The 16,666-nt window shown below is 43.7% G+C and overlaps 1 protein-coding gene across 4 annotated transcripts in view; it reads right to left on the reverse strand.

Annotated features, from left to right (window-relative positions):
- The window catches only part of TMEM171 (transmembrane protein 171), a 39,080-nt gene that overhangs the window by 18,058 nt on the left and 4,356 nt on the right, over window positions 1-16,666 (reverse strand). For all 4 annotated transcript variants that reach the window (XM_040421463.1, XM_040421466.1, XM_040421462.1 and 1 more), the window contains exon 2: window positions 3,852-4,499. In XM_040421463.1, the coding sequence (XP_040277397.1) occupies window positions 3,852-4,473 (622 nt within the window). In that variant the 5' untranslated portion in view covers window positions 4,474-4,499. The remainder of the gene's footprint in view (window positions 1-3,851; window positions 4,500-16,666) is intronic.

Below are 16,666 nucleotides of genomic sequence, written 5' to 3' on the forward strand. Positions count from 1 at the left end.
CAGGCCCCATAGAAGTGAATGGGGTTGCATGAAAATTGCAAGCATCCGCAAGCAAGTGCGGATGCGGTACGATTTTCACGCACGGTTGCTAGGAGACGATCGGGATGGAGACCCGATCATTATTATTTTCCGTTATAACATGGTTATAAGGGAAAATAATAGCATTCTGAACACAGAATGCAAAGTAAAATAGCGCTGGAGGGGTTAAAAAAAAATAATAATAATTTAACTAATCTTAGTCCACTTGATCGCGTAGCCGGCATCGCTTCTGTCTCCTTTGTTGAATAGGATCTGTGGTGAGCATTAAGTACAGTTACAGGACCTTTGATGACGTCACTCCGGTCATCACATGGTACGTCACATGATCTTTTACCATGGTGATGGATCATGTGATGACCGGAGCGACGTCATCAAAGGTCCTGTAACTGTACTTAATGCTCACCACAGGTCCTATTCAACAAACGAGACAGAAGGAGATGCCGGGCTGCGATCAAGTGGACTAAGGTGAGTTAAAAAAAAAATTAAACCCCTCCAGTGCTGTTTTACTTTGCATTCTGTATTCAGAATGCTATTATTTTCCCTTATAACCATGTTATAAGGGAAAATAATACAATCTACAGAACACCGATCCCAAGCCCGAACTTCTGAGAAGAAGTTCGGGTACCAAACATGCGTGATTTTTCTCACTCGCGTGCAAAACGCATTACAATGTTTTGCACTCGAGCGGAAAAATCGCGGGTGTTCCCGCAACGCACCCGCACATTTTTCCGCAACGCCCGTGTGAAACCAGCCTTAGGGCTCTTTCACAAGAGTAGATCCCGTGGTTGGAATCCGCTGCGTGAAAGAGAGCCAAGCCCCGTTCCGGACAGCAGAGACACGGAGCATTGACATGGTTGAAAATACTCTTTGCCTCTCTGTAAAAAGATGGACAGAGGGGCAAAGAGCATTATCAATCATGTTAATGCTCCGTGTCTCTGCTGTCCGGAACGGGGCTTGGCCCTCTTTCATGCAGCGGATTACCCGCACGGCATCCACTCATGTGAAAAAGCCCTAAGGGTATGTTTACACGGACAAGTTTTCCGCTACATGTTTTGCTACAAATCCATTGCAAAATCCCCCCAAATCCATTGCAAAATCCCCCCCCCCCCAAAAAAAAAAAAAACTGCAGAAAAATCCACCTGTGTTACATGCTGATTTTTCTGAGTTTGCTGTGGATTTGCCACCAATTTCACCTTATGCATTTCAAAGAGTGAAAATCTAGAGAAAGAATTGACATGCGGCTAATTAAAAAAAAAAAAAAAGTCAATTTCTGCATTGATTATATATATATTTTTCACAGTATGGGCTCATGCACACGACCGTTGTTGTTTTGCAGTCTGTTTTTCACTGATCCATTGTTCTGTATGTCAGGTTTTTTTTTTCTCTGATTTAAAGGGATATTTGATTATCATCTAACTAATTATATACAATCATTAACTACTAAAAAGTACCTTAGATGTATGTTACTGGTGTGACAGATGGTTACCTTATAAATACACACAAAGATGCCACATGTTGCATGCTGATGAGCTGATTTGAGTCCAGCGTGATGTCATTGAGTCCAGCGTTTTGTTTCCAAGCTATAGCCACTCCCCTGCCCACCTGCTGCTGATTCATATGGAAAATAACTGTCAATCAGCAGCAGGTAGGCGGGGAGAGTCAGGAGCTCATGAATATTCAGGACTCATCATTATGAGCTGGAGCTTTTCAATACAAGATGTTGGCCGATTGACTGGGTCAATTAAAGAAAGTGACCCAGCATTTTGCTAAGAGAAACAGTCACTTATTTATGTTGCCCTTAGTTAGGACACCATAAAACTGGTGACAGGTTCCCTTTAAGTCCTCCTCCGTTCCGTTATTGCACAAAACATATCCGTATGGTTTCCGTATTTGATCAGTTTTTTGCAGATCTTATACAGAAACAGTAACTTATTAATCACTAAACACATTAGCAATATGGGCTGGGCATAGCATTTCTACAGTATGGATCCGCAAAATACGGATGACATACGGATGTGTTCTGTGTGCGTTCTGTATTTTTTGCGGACCCATTGACTTGAATGGGGCCTCGGACTGCGATTTGCGGACAATATTAGGACATGCACTACTTTTTTGCGGAACGCCGTATGCACACGGAGTAACTTCTGTATTTTTTACAGCCCCATTGAAGTGAATGTTTTCACATACGGTCCGCAAAAAAAAATGGAACGGAAGCGGAAAGAAAATACATTCCTGTGCATGAGCCCTAAGTGGGTGAAATTTTGTTTCTTCTGCATTGCACTACACATTTTCCACGTGCAAATGTTGATGGAAAATCCACAGCATATCCCCCCACCCTTGGAATGTGCTAAAGCACACACATTGGGCTGCACTGTGTATACAGACAATACAGGGAAGAAGTGTGTGCATCCAATATGGTCAGTAAACTTTTTTTTATTAAGAGGCACAATATAAAAAAAAAAAATTATTGTTACAGACTTGTACCTAATAAATGATACAAAAATAAGGTATTCTCTTTAAGAAAATATTTCATGTTATAAGACAACCTTGCTCTGTTTTAAGTACTAAAGTTGAAAAATTGAAATTTTTCTTTCTGCCCCATTTTCCAAGAGCCATAACTTTTTTACTTTTCCATTCTCATAGGTATATTAGGACTAGTTTTTTTGCCGGACAAGTTTTATATTTTAGTGGCAGCATTTCATTTACTACATCTTGGTCTGAAAAACGTTAAAAAAAAATAATAATAAAAAATACTATATAGGGTGAAATTGGAAAACTTTTTTTGTTTTGGTTTCTACCATTTTGGGGTACATACGACTTTTTGATCAATTTTTATTCAATTATTTTCAAGAGGGAAGGTGACAAAACATTGATTCACCAATTTTGCTTTTCTATTTATATATACTATTATATTTTAATAGCTTGGTGGACACGGTGACACCAATTATTTTTATTTCTGTGTCTAAAATTTAGAAAGGGGATGATTTGAATGTGATACTTTTTTTTTTTTTTATATATCTTTTAAAACTTTTTTTGCAACTTTTACTTTTAGCCCCCCTAGGGAACTTGAACATGCAATCGTTTGATCACTTATACCAAGCATGCTCAACCTGCGGCCCTCCAGCTGTCGAAATACTACAACTCCCATCATTCCTGGACAGCCTACAGCTATCAGCCTACAGAAGGGCATGGTGGGAGTTGTAGTTCTACAACAGCTGGAGGGCCACAGGTTGAGCATGCTTGGTATAAGTGATCAAATGACTTTTACCATAGACTGCAATAGTTTACCACAATTTAAAGAACACCAAAGAGAATAAATGTAACTTGACATGTGGTGGAAAATTCCGCCAGAAGATATGCAGGTGCAGATTTTTACAACGTTGTGGATTTTTTTATGTGAATTATGGTGCAGATTTTGTTGAGGATTTTTCTATTCTATTCAATGGGAAATTGATTCTGTAGTGGAAAACCTGCATCAAAAACAGCATGGATTTTGTTGGTGATTTTTCTGCAGCATTTTCCACTTCCCATTGAATTGAATGGAGAGATTCTCATACAGGAAATCAGCAACACAACATTATTTACACTGCAGAATATAAAATTCCGCAGAGCAACACAGTGCAGGGATTATTTTCTGCCCCATAGGATAACATAGGAAAGTCTTGATGTTGCAGATTTTCTTGTGGAAAATTCCGCCATGGTTGAGCGAGCCCTAACTGTGTCATGCACTGGCACCTTGGGCCCTGCTAAATTAGAAAGCTCTACTGCGGCCTTTAAGATACAGTATACAATATAACTTAGAAATTTCTTACCAACAGTAACATGAAAACGGCCATCTGCTGGTGCTTGAGGCTCCTCATCAATAACTGGTTCCTCATGATTTTGACGTTTTCTCTTTATATGACCCATCACAAAAGAACCCAATCCAATCAGGATAATCAGAGGTCCCAATATCTGCATAGACAAGAGGCCACAGGTTCTGGTGTGTGAACTTGTCCCAGTAACATTTTGATCTGGGAATGTTTCTTTACAACCGGGTATCCAAGAACCCAAAATACTGACAAGTATTCCACAAGTCACAATCAAAACTCCAAATATTAAACACTGAAAAAACTGGCGGCTTTCACCAAAGAGAAAAAAGCGGTCAGGGTCTACTTGTCCATCTGGTAATGGCCTTCTTGTGGCCTCCAACCTTGCTTTAGATTTCGCTAACACTATTGAAGCAAGTCCCAGCACAGCAAGTGAAGGTCCTGTTATTTTGAAACTTGTGCTGCAGTAGTTCTGGACCCCAACTTTACAGGCCTGGAACACGTAGAGCGATAAAAGGAATCCTGCGCAGAATAGGGTTCCTCCAAGCACATACATGAAGAATATGAGTCTGCTGATTATGACATAGCTGTTTTTCCAATGCCTTAAGCAGTGCGAGGTCTCCATTTTGATTGTGTTCTTCCAAAAAGCAGCTAAATGTTGGAAATATAAATGGAAGGAAAATTATAGTTGCATCATACAATAAAAGAACCCATATGGGCAGTACAGAAGACCAATCTCAAAGTCCTACTTTATAAAGTGGTGTACTGCTTCTCCAGTACAGATGAATAATCCCCATTAGTAATATCCAAGGAAATATGTGCTGAAGCCTTTTTAAATTCATTAGAGAGATAACTGCTCCAGGTCTTTAACCACTTCAGCCCCCAGTGCTTAAACACCCTGAAAGACCAGGCCACTTTTTACACTTCTGACCTACACTACTTTCACCATTTATTGCTCGGTCATGCAACTTACCACCCAAATGAATTTTACCTCCTTTTCTTCTCACTAATAGAGCTTTCATTTGGTGGTATTTCATTGCTGCTGACATTTTTACTTTTTTTGTTATTAATCGAAATTTAACGATTTTTTTGCAAAAAAATGACATTTTTCACTTTCAGTTGTAAAATTTTGCAAAAAAAACTACATCCATATATAAATTTTGCTCTAAATTTATTGTTCTACATGTCTTTGATAAAAAAAAATGTTTGGGTAAAAAAAAAATTTGTTTGGGTAAAAGTTATAGCGTTTACAAACTATGGTACAAAAATGTGAATTTCCGCTTATTGAAGCAGCTCTGACTTTCTGAGCACCTGTCATGTTTCCTGAGGTTCTACAATGCCCAGACAGTACAAACACCCCACAAATGACCCCATTTCGGAAAGTACACACCCTAAGGTATTCGCTGATGGCCATAGTGAGTTCATAGAACTTTTTATTTTTTGTCACAAGTTAGCGGAAAATGATGATTTTTTTTTTTTTCTTACAAAGTCTCATATTCCACTAACTTGTGACAAAAAATAAAAAGTTCTATGAACTCACTATGCCCATCAGCGAATACCTTGGGGTCTCTTCTTTCCAAAATGGGGTCACTTGTGGGGTAGTTATACTGCCCTGGCATTCTAGGGGCCCAAATGTGTGGTAAGGAGTTTGAAATCAAATTCTGTAAAAAATGACGAGTGAAATCCGAAAGGTGCTCTTTGGAATATGGGCCCCTTTGCCCACCTAGGCTGCAAAAAAGTGTCACACATCTGGTATCTCTGTATTCAGGAGAAGTTGAGGAATGTGTTTTGGGGTGTCTTTTTACATATACCCATGCTGGGTGAGATAAATATCTTGGTCAAATGCCAACTTTGTATAAAAAAAATGGGAAAAGTTGTCTTTTGCCAAGATATGTCTCTCACCCAGCATTGGTATATGTAAAATGACACCCCAAAACACATTCCCCAACTTCTCCTGAGTGTGTGACACTTTTTTGCAGCCTAGGTGGGCAAAGGGGCCCATATTCCAAAGAGCACCTTTCGGATTTCACAGGTCATTTTTTACAGAATTTGATTTCAAACTCCTTACCACACATCTGGGCCCCTAGAATGCCAGGGCAGTATAACTACCCCACAAGTGACCCCATTTTGGAAAGAAGAGACCCCAAGGTATTCGCTGATGGGCATAGTGAGTTCATGGAAGTTTTTATTTTTTGTCACAAGTTAGTGGAATATGAGACTTTGTATGAAAAAAAAAAAAGGGGCCCTAATGTGTGGTAAGTAGGTAAATGACCTGTGAAATCCTAAAGGTGCTCTTTGGAATATGGGCCCCTTTGCCCACCTAGGCTGCAAAAAAGTGTCACACATGTGGCATCGCCATATTCAGAAGAAGTTGGGGAATGTGTTTTGGGGTGTCATTTTACATATACCCTTGCTGGGTGAGAGAAATATTTTGGCAAAAGACAACTTTTCCCATTTTTTTATACAAAGTTGGCATTTGACCAAGATATTTATCTCACCCAGCATGGGTATATGTAAAATGACACCCCAAAACACATTCCCCAACTTCTCCTGAGTACGGCGATACCAGATGTGTGACACTTTTTTGCAGCCTAGATGCGCAAAGGTGCCCAAATTCCTTTTAGGAGGGCATTTTTAGACCTTTGGATACCAGACTTCTTCTCACGCTTTGGGGCCCCTAGAATGCCAGGGCAGTATAAATACCCCACATGTGACCCCATTTTGGAAAGAAGACACCCCAAGGTATTCAATGAGGGGCATGGCGAGTTCATAGAAATTTTTTTTTTGGCACAAGTTAGCGGAAATTGATATTTTTAATTTTTTTCTCACAAAGTCTCCCGTTCCGCTAACTTGGGACAAAAATTTCAATCTTTCATGGACTCAATATGCCCCTCACGGAATACCTGGGGGTGTCTTCTTTCCGAAATGGGGTCACATGTGGGGTATTTATACTGCCCTGGCATTCTAGGGGCCCTAAAGCGCGAGAAGAAGTCTGGAATATAAATGTCTAAAAAATTTTACGCATTTGGATTCCGTGAGGGGTATGGTGAGTTCATGTGAGATTTTATTTTTTGACACAAGTTAGTGGAATATGAGACTTTGTAAGAAAAAAAAAATAATAATTCCGCTAACTTGGGCCAAAAAAATGTCTGAATGGAGCCTTACAGAGGGTGATCAATGACAGGGGGGGTGATCAATGACAGGGGGGGTGATCAGGGAGTCTATATGGGGTGATAACCACAGTCATTGATCACGCCCGTGTAAGGCTTCATTCAGACGTCCGTATGCGTTTTGCGGATCCGATCCATCTATCAGTGCATCCGTAAAAATCATGCGGACATCTGAATGGAGCTTTACAGGGGGGTAATCAATGACAGGGGGGTGATCAGGGAGTCTATATGGGGTGATAACCACAGTCATTGATCATGCCCCTGTAAGGCTTCATTCAGACGTCCGGATGCGTTTTGCGGATCCGATCCATCTATCAGTGGATCCGTAAAAATCATGCGGACGTCTGAATGGAGCTTTACAGGGGGGTAATCAATGACAGGGGGGTGATCAGGGAGTCTATATGGGGTGATAACCACAGTCATTGATCACGCCCGTGTAAGGCTTCATTCAGACGTCCGGATGCGTTTTGCGGATCCGATCCATCCATCAGTGGATCCGTAAAAATCATGCGGACGTCTGAATGGAGCTTTACAGGGGGTTGATCAATGACAGGGGGGTAATCAATGACAGGGGGGTAATCAATGACAGGGGGGTGATCAGGGAGTCTATATGGGGTGATCAGGGGTGATCAGGGGCTAATAAGGGGTTAATAAGTGACGGGGGGGGGGGGTGTAGTGTAGTGTAGTGGTGCTTGGTGCTACTTTACTGAGCTACCTGTGTCCTCTGGTGGTCGATCCAAACAAAGGGGACCACCAGAGGACCAGGTAGCAGGTATATTAGACGCTGTTATCAAAACAGCGTCTAATATACCTGTTAGGGGTTAAAAAAAACACATCTCAAGCCTGCCAGCGAACGATCGCCGCTGGCAGGCTGGAGATCAACTCTCTTACCTTCCGTTCCTGTGAGCGCGCGCGCCTGTGTGCGCGCGTTCACAGGAAATCTCGGCCATCGCGAGATGACGCATATATGCGTGACTCTGCGCAGGGCTGCCACCTCCGGAACGCGATCCTGCGTTAGGCGGTCCGGAGGTGGTTAAAGGGGTTATCCCATGAAAAAAAAATAAAAAAATAATCCACTGAAAAATACACATAATGAACAAACGCTTCAAAAATCTCAAAATGTACTGGAGTTATTTACCCAATGAGCAGAAATTTTTACATTTCCTCTATGAAATTATGTTCCCCAGGACAAGTAATAAATGTGATTGCTGAGGGCCCCACCACTGGGACTCTTACTGGTCACTAGAATGTGGGTCCTGAGCCACCCCTTTCTCTTCAATTCACAATCACAGAGAAGATGTCACGCCTGTATGTGAGCAACAATAGTATGCACAGTAAAAGAGCTACTGACCGGACCCAAACTAGGGAGGATAAAGGGTGACCCCTGTCCGACCCTCAAAGCTCTCCCTATGCTGCTAAAGCACATGCCCGGATCCAAATGGCGGAACGAGGCATGCCCACGTGCCTAAGACTGATGACCACTGTAACCCCTACAATAGTGGAAGGGGCACGGCCACCGGTGCCCTACTCAGTATATGGAGGGAACCGTGGCCACCTCAGATCCAGTCAGAAAATAATCAGGTACACAACAATGTCTGTACACTTAGCTGAAGGTGTTGCAGCCGCAGAGAAGACGGATCCAAGGACAGCTGGCAATATCCGGAGTGCTTGCTGCAGCAGAACACAGGTCCAGTGAACTGATAGCTACAAGTGAAGATACTAAAGCAAGAGCTACAACTGAAATGAGAACTATAATCCACGCCCTACAATAGGAGGAGGGGTGATATAAAGAGAGGGAAATCAAACGCATGAGGAACAGCTGGGAGGAAGGAAAACAAAAGTAAACAGAGCAGTGAGAACTCCTCCCAGCTCTAGTAGTGACATCATCACAGGGGTGGAGAAACAGAGCTGTGAGAACGTCCCAAAGCTCTGGTAGTGACAGTACCCCCCCCCCCCCTCTACGGGTGGACTCCGGACACCCAGGACCCACCTTCTCAGGATGAGCCCTATGAAATGCCCTGATGAGGCGAGTGGCTTTAATGTCCGACACCGGAACCCACATCCTCTCCTCAGGACCATAACTCTTCCAATGAACGAGGTACTGAAGAGAACCGCGGACAATGCGAGAGTCCACAATTCTGGAAACCTCAAACTCCAGATTGCCTCCTCCTCCGATTTTGGTTGATGGCAAAGAGGAGGGTACCGTGGGCTGGACATATGGTTTTAAGAGAGATCTGTGAAATACATTATGTATCTTCCAAACCCGTGGAAGATCAAGACGGAAGGCAACAGGATTGATGACTGACAAGATTTTATAAGGCCCAATAAACTTGGGACCCAATTTCCAGGAGGGAACCTTCAGTTTAATGTTTCTTGTAGACAACCACACCAGATCACCCACATTCAGGTCCGGACCAGGCACACGTCTCTTATCAGCCACACGCCTATACCTCTCACTCATCTTTTTAAGATTACTCTGAATCTTTTGCCAAATGGTAGACAAAGACGAGGAAAATCTCTCCTCCTCAGGTAAACCAGAAAGAGCCCCTCCCGAGAATGTCCCAAACTGCGGATGGAACCCATATGCACCAAAGAATGGTGACTTATCAGAAGATTCCTGACGACGGTTGTTCAGAGCAAACTCAGCAAGAGGGAGAAATGAACACCAATCCTCCTGGTTCTCTGCCACAAAACAGCGCAAATATGTCTCCAGATTCTGATTGAGGCGCTCAGTCTGACCATTCGACTGTGGGTGAAAAGCAGAAGAGAAGGACAGCCGAACACCCAGGCGAGAACAGAAAGCCTTCCAGAACCTGGACACAAACTGCGTGCCTCTATCGGAAACAATATCAGAGGGAATGCCGTGCAATTTAACAATATGGTCGACAAAAGCTTGCGCCAACGTTTTAGCATTGGGTAAACCAGGGAAAGGTACGAAATGAGCCATCTTGCTAAAACGGTCCACCACCACCAGGATCACCGACTTCCCCGAGGAACGAGGAAGATCCGTGATAAAGTCCATGGACAGGTGTGTCCAAGGACGGGAAGGTATGGGTAACGGGAGAAGGGAACCTGAAGGCCGTGAACGAGGGACCTTAGCGCGAGCGCACGTCTCACAAGCAGCCACAAAACCCTCCACCGACTTACGAAGAGCCGGCCACCAAAATCTCCGAGCAATGAGATCTACCGTGGCTCTACTCCCGGGGTGACCAGCAAGAACCGTATCATGATGCTCCTTAAAGAGTTTGTGACGTAGCTCAGGAGGCACGAACAACTTCCCAGAAGGACAACGGGCAGGTGCCTCAGTCTGGGCAGCCTGGACCTCGGCCTCCAAATCGGAATATAGAGCAGAAACAACTACCCCCTCCGCCAAAATGGGACCCGGGTCCTCGGAGTTTCCTCCTCCCGGAAAACAGCGAGAGAGAGCATCAGCCTTCACATTTTTTATCCCAGGTCGGAATGTAACAACAAAATTGAATCTGGAGAAGAACAGAGACCATCTGGCCTGTCTCGGATTCATACGCCTGGCCAACTCCAAGTATGCCAGATTCTTATGGTCGGTAAAAACGGTGATAGGGTGCCTGGCCCCCTCCAACCAATGGCGCCATTCCTCGAAAGCCAACTTGATGGCCAACAACTCCCTATCTCCCACATCTTAGTTTCTCTCTGCCGGGGAGAGTTTTTTAGAGAAAAAGGCACAGGGTCGCCATTTGGCAGGAGAAGGGCCCTGGGACAAAACCGCACCCACACCCACCTCGGAAGCATCCACCTCAACAATAAAAAGGTAAGGAAACATCGGGATGCACCAAGACGGGAGCAGACGCAAAACTCTCTTTAATCTTAGAAAAGGCTGCAAGCGCCTCCTCCGACCAAGAGGAAAAATCCGCCCCCTTTTTTGTCATGTCAGTGGGGTTTGATAACAGAGGAATAATTCAAAATGAACTTTCTGTAATAGTTCGCAAAACCCAGAAAGCGCATCAATGCCTTCTGATTCTCAGGAAGCTCCCACTCAAGTACAGCACGGACCTTCTCCGGATCCATGCGAAAACCAGAAGCAGAGAGGAGAAAACCCAGAAATTGAATCTCCGATACAATAAAAAGACATTTCTCCAGCTTGGCGTACAATTTATTTTCCCGCAGAATCTGCAGAACCTGAAAAAGATGATCCTGATGGGTCTGAACATCATGGGAAAAAATCAAAATATCATCAAGATACACCAATACAAATTTCCCCATTAAATGGTAGAAAATACTATTAACAAAATGCTGAAAGACGGCCGGAGCATTCATCAGGCCGAAAGGCATAACGAGATTCTCGAAATGCCCGTTAGGGGTATTAAAGGCCGTTTTCCATTCATCCCCCTCTCTGACCCTGACCAGGTTGTACGCGCCTCTCAAATCCAATTTGGAAAACACCTTGGCCCCAACAATTTGGTTGAAGAGGTCCGGGATCAGAGGAAGGGGATAGGGATCGCGAATCGTGATACGGTTCAGCTCCCTAAAATCTAGGCAAGGTCTCAGAGAGCCATCTTTTTTTTTAACAAAAAAAAAAAACCCGCGGCCACAGGTGACTTTGAGGGACGAATATGCCCCTTCTCGAGACTCTCAGAGATATAAGTTCGCATTGCGATTCTTTCCGGTTGTGAGAGATTGTAGAGGCGTGCTTTTGGCAGCTTGGCGCCGGGAATGAGGTTAATGGGACAGTCAAACTCCCGGTGAGGAGGTAGCAGTTTTAGTAGACACCTCTGCAAAAGTCGCTGTGAGACAATTCTCTCTACAAAAGTCACTCCACTCATTTATTTGCCTTCCTTGCCAATCAATAGTGGGGTTATGTCTAGTGAGCCAGGGTAACCCCAAAACTAGAGGAGAAGGCAATCCGTTAAGGACAAAACAAGATATATCCTCCACTAGTGTCACCTACAGCTAGCCGGATATTGTGAACAATGCCCTTCAGAGATCTCTGTGAGAGTGGAGCAGAGTCAATAGCAAAAACAGGTATATCCTTTTCTAATGTGCAAACCTGAAAACCATGCATGGCTACAAATTGAGTGTCAATAAGATTGATGGCCGCTCCACTATCGACAAAAATCTCACAAGAAATGACTTTGCTCTCTAGCGCCACCCTGGCAGACAGGAGAAAACGGGAACTGCAGGTCAGAGGAAAAGCATCAATTCCTACATCAACTTTGCCCAAAGTAGCAGATGAAGCAGAGTTTGATGATTTACCTTTTGAGGTTTTTCTCTTATTATCGCTCTTAGTACAGTTCAAGAATCTCCTAGACGGACAAACATTTGCCAAATGACCTATGTTTCCACAACAAAAACACACCATACTCTGAGGACTAAATCCTCTTATCAGGGGCAAGTCGACCTAGCTGCATGGGCTCCTCCTCAGAGGGGAGCGAGACAGGATGAGGCCCCTGCACACTGAATGAGTCCGCACCACTGCCCCTAGACTGACAATGGCTGGACAGAGAGGTCTCGTTTCTTTCTCTTAGACGCCTGTCAAGGCGTACCGCCAATGACATGGCAGACTCTAAGGACGTTGGTCTCTCATGGAAAGCAAATGCATCTTTCAATCTCTCTGAGAGACCATGACAGAACTGACTCCGGAGTGCAGCATCATTCCAACCCGAATCAGCTGCCCATCTCCGAAATTCAGAACAATAAAGCTCCGCAGACAGTTTGTTCTGGCATAAAACACATAAGTTAGATTCGGCCAGAGCAACACGATCCGGGTCATCATAAATCTGCCCCAGGGCCACAAAAAATCTTTCCACGGATCGACGGGAGGGATCCCCTGATGGCAGCGAAAAAGCCCAAGTCTGAGCATTACCCCTGAGCAGGGAGATGACAATCCTCACCCTCTGCTCCTGATTACCAGAGGAGTGGGGACACAAGCAAAAATGGAGTTTGCATGCCTCTCTGAAGCGAGCAAAATTCTCACTGCCCCCGGAGAACGTTTCCGGAAGTGAGACCTTTGGCTCGCAACAGACTCCATGAGCCGGAGCAGAGCCCAATGCTTGAAGCTGAGTCATAGATTGACAGAGATCCGCTACTTCCAAAGAAAGACCCTGCATGCGGTCAACCAGGCCAGAAAGCGGATCCATGTCAAAAAAGGACGGTTTTGGTGGATTATAATGTCACGCCTGTATGTGAGCAACAATAGTATACACAGTAAAAGAGCTACTGACCGGACCCAAACTAGGGAGGATAAAGGGTGACCCCTGTCCGACCCTCAAAGCTCTCCCTATGCTGCTAAAGCACATGCCCGGATCCAAATGGCGGAACGAGGCATGCCCACGTGCCTAAGACTGATGACCACTGTAACCCCTACAATAGTGGAAGGGGCACGGCCACCGGTGCCCTACTCAGTATATGGAGGGAACCGTGGCCACCTCAGATCCAGTCAGAAAATAATCAGGTACACAACAATGTCTGTACACTTAGCTGAAGGTGTTGCAGCCGCAGAGAAGATGGATCCAAGGACAGCTGGCAATATCCGGAGTGCTTGCTGCAGCAGAACACAGGTCCAGTGAACTGATAGCTACAAGTCAAGATACTAAAGCAAGAGCTACAACTGAAATGAGAACTATAATCCACACCCTACAATAGGAGGAGGGGTGATATAAAGAGAGGGAAATCAAACGCATGAGGAACAGCTGGGAGGAAGGAAACCAAAAGTAAACAGAGCAGTGAGAACTCCTCCCAGCTCTAGTAGTGACATCATCACAGGGGTGGAGAAACAGAGCTGTGAGAACGTCCCAAAGCTCTGGTAGTGACAGAAGAGTATGAATGGAGAGGTGCCCTGCTGATCCATTCATTCTATGTACCTGGCTGTTATTTGGTCAGCCCTATGGACACTGCAGATTTCAACCTATCCATAGTAAAAACACCTTTAACATTTTAAAATTCAAGCTCATGCTGCACTACCTAAGGAAAATAATCATACTCACCTCCTGCCCACCAATCCAGGAGCAAATGGATAAGCAGCATGAACATACAATTACAATACATTTATGGATTATATATAATATGGATTTTTATGACCACACAGCAGTATAGCAATGTTCACTTGTACATTCTATAATTTAGTTTATTTTTTTGTGTGCAGTTTGCACAAATTTCAAATTTTAAATATTTCTGTTCAATTCAGCAAGGAGAACATTTTGCTGCATTTTTGGTTCATAGATGATCATAGCTACATAGGCCTTCAGTTCCTATATGTTCAGAGCTAAGAAATACCATATTGAAATCTAGAAGCACGTACATAAACTGAATTTTTCAGGAAAAAAAAATGGAGGAGATTGGAAGTGTGCATGTCTTGGATAATAGCTTATCAGCTCAACCAAGGAAATGGTTGATGCCATAAATCCAAGACAGGGTTATCCTCTTATTTTAAATGTAAGATTAGATATCGACAATATGGAGATATAATAAGTTAAAGGGAACCTGCCATGGCCAAAGATAGGACATGTCTTATCTTTGCAGTGTGGAGGCACAGACCCGAAAGCCCATGGAAGCACTTCGTAGTGTTTCCGCTCCAGATATGTCCTATCTTTGGCCAAATCTTGCAGATCGCGGACCCATTCAAGTCAATGGATACGCATTCGCAGCACGGAATGCACAAGATCAGTGCCCATATATTGCAGACCTGCCATTTGTGATCCACATACGGGCACAGAGCCCTTACGTTCATGGACATAAGACCTAGGTTGTGCTTTATTCAGGTATATCCCTGCTCATTCTGGGCATTGAAGTCAGGGAGACTGTCCTATCAGTGATTGACAGATATCTCTGTATTCACAGTCACAGATGGAAGGCTGTCAATCACTGATAGGACCGCTTCCTGGACTACAAAGCCCAGAATGAGCAGGGATATAAATGAATAAAACACAACTTATACTGAATCTTGTTATACAATATGGTGGCTCACTTCAGGCAGGGCTATGGAAATCAGGTGCTGCCAACCCAAATTAGAGGGACACCCACCCTCTAGTCAGGTGTAACAATTAATTAGTAGGATATAGGTGAGCACTCTGGCACTTGGACTTATTCTAAAAATTTTATTAAATCAGTTTATACATGTATAATATTACCAATTAAGATAAATAAAACATCAATAAAATATCAAAAATACTAATGCCAAATGGATATATTGGGATTCAACACTTTGCATATAGTCCTCTTAATATCCCATCAGACCGCCAGGGTGGTGATAATTGGACACAAATCTGCTGGTACAAGTGTATTCAGGATATAGTCTTATCCCATATATCAATCCTGTGTCACAAGTAGATATGAATATACCCAAGGCAATAGACGTATACCGTCCACAGAGTTCTCAAGAGGGCATTCAAATGACTGAATCTCCGAAATAATTCCAGGCTTAATAGCCGTAGGTATTCATCACTCTGCTTAGTTGGTGCTTTTAGGAAGGATTAGCTCTTACCTTCCTTCTAATCCAAACGACAGTCGGGCAGTGCAGGTAAGTCTCAGCGTCACGCTTCCAGCGTCTCTCGCCGGCTATCCCGAACTATCGCGGGAATTGGAGTGGAGCTTGGTTGGTCCGTGCCTGTTGCCGTTCCGGCTGGAATACAGAAACAGCCTCTTTGGTCCGAGTTGATCTGTTCCGATACACTTTACTCTGTCTTGCAGCTGTAATGTTTGTAGCGTGGCCACGCTAGTAGTAACGGAGGTACTTTTTACAGGTGTCCAGCCCAGACGCGTTTCGGGAATTAGCCTTCCCTTCCTCAGTGGAAGGGAAGGCTAATTCCCGAAACGCGTCTGGGCTGGACACCTGTAAAAAGTACCTCCGTTACTACTAGCGTGGCCACGCTACAAACATTACAGCTGCAAGACAGAGTAAAGTGTATCGGAACAGATCAACTCGGACCAAAGAGGCTGTTTCTGTATTCCAGCCGGAACGGCAACAGGCACGGACCAACCAAGCTCCACTCCAATTCCCGCGATAGTTCGGGATAGCCGGCGAGAGACGCTGGAAGCGTGACGCTGAGACTTACCTGCACTGCCCGACTGTCGTTTGGATTAGAAGGAAGGTAAGAGCTAATCCTTCCTAAAAGCACCAACTAAGCAGAGTGATGAATACCTACGGCTATTAAGCCTGGAATTATTTCGGAGATTCAGTCATTTGAATGCCCTCTTGAGAACTCTGTGGACGGTATACGTCTATTGCCTTGGGTATATTCATATCTACTTGTGACACAGGATTGATATATGGGATAAGACTATATCCTGAATACACTTGTACCAGCAGATTTGTGTCCAATTATCACCACCCTGGCGGTCTGATGGGATATTAAGAGGACTATATGCAAAGTGTTGAATCCCAATATATCCATTTGGCATTAGTATTTTTGATATTTTATTGATGTTTTATTTATCTTAATTGGTAATATTATACATGTATAAACTGATTTAATAAAATTTTTAGAATAAGTCCAAGTGCCAGAGTGCTCACCTATATCCTACTAATTATACTGAATCTTCTCCCATAAAACCATATACAGTAAGGTCCATAAATATTGGGACATGGACACAATTCTAACATTTTTGGCTCTATATACCACCACAATTTATCTGAAATGAAACGAACAAGATGTGCCTTAACTGCAGACTGTCAGCTTT

Source organism: Bufo bufo, chromosome 2, assembly GCF_905171765.1.
Source record: "Bufo bufo chromosome 2, aBufBuf1.1, whole genome shotgun sequence".
Classification (NCBI taxonomy): Eukaryota; Metazoa; Chordata; class Amphibia; order Anura; family Bufonidae; genus Bufo; species Bufo bufo.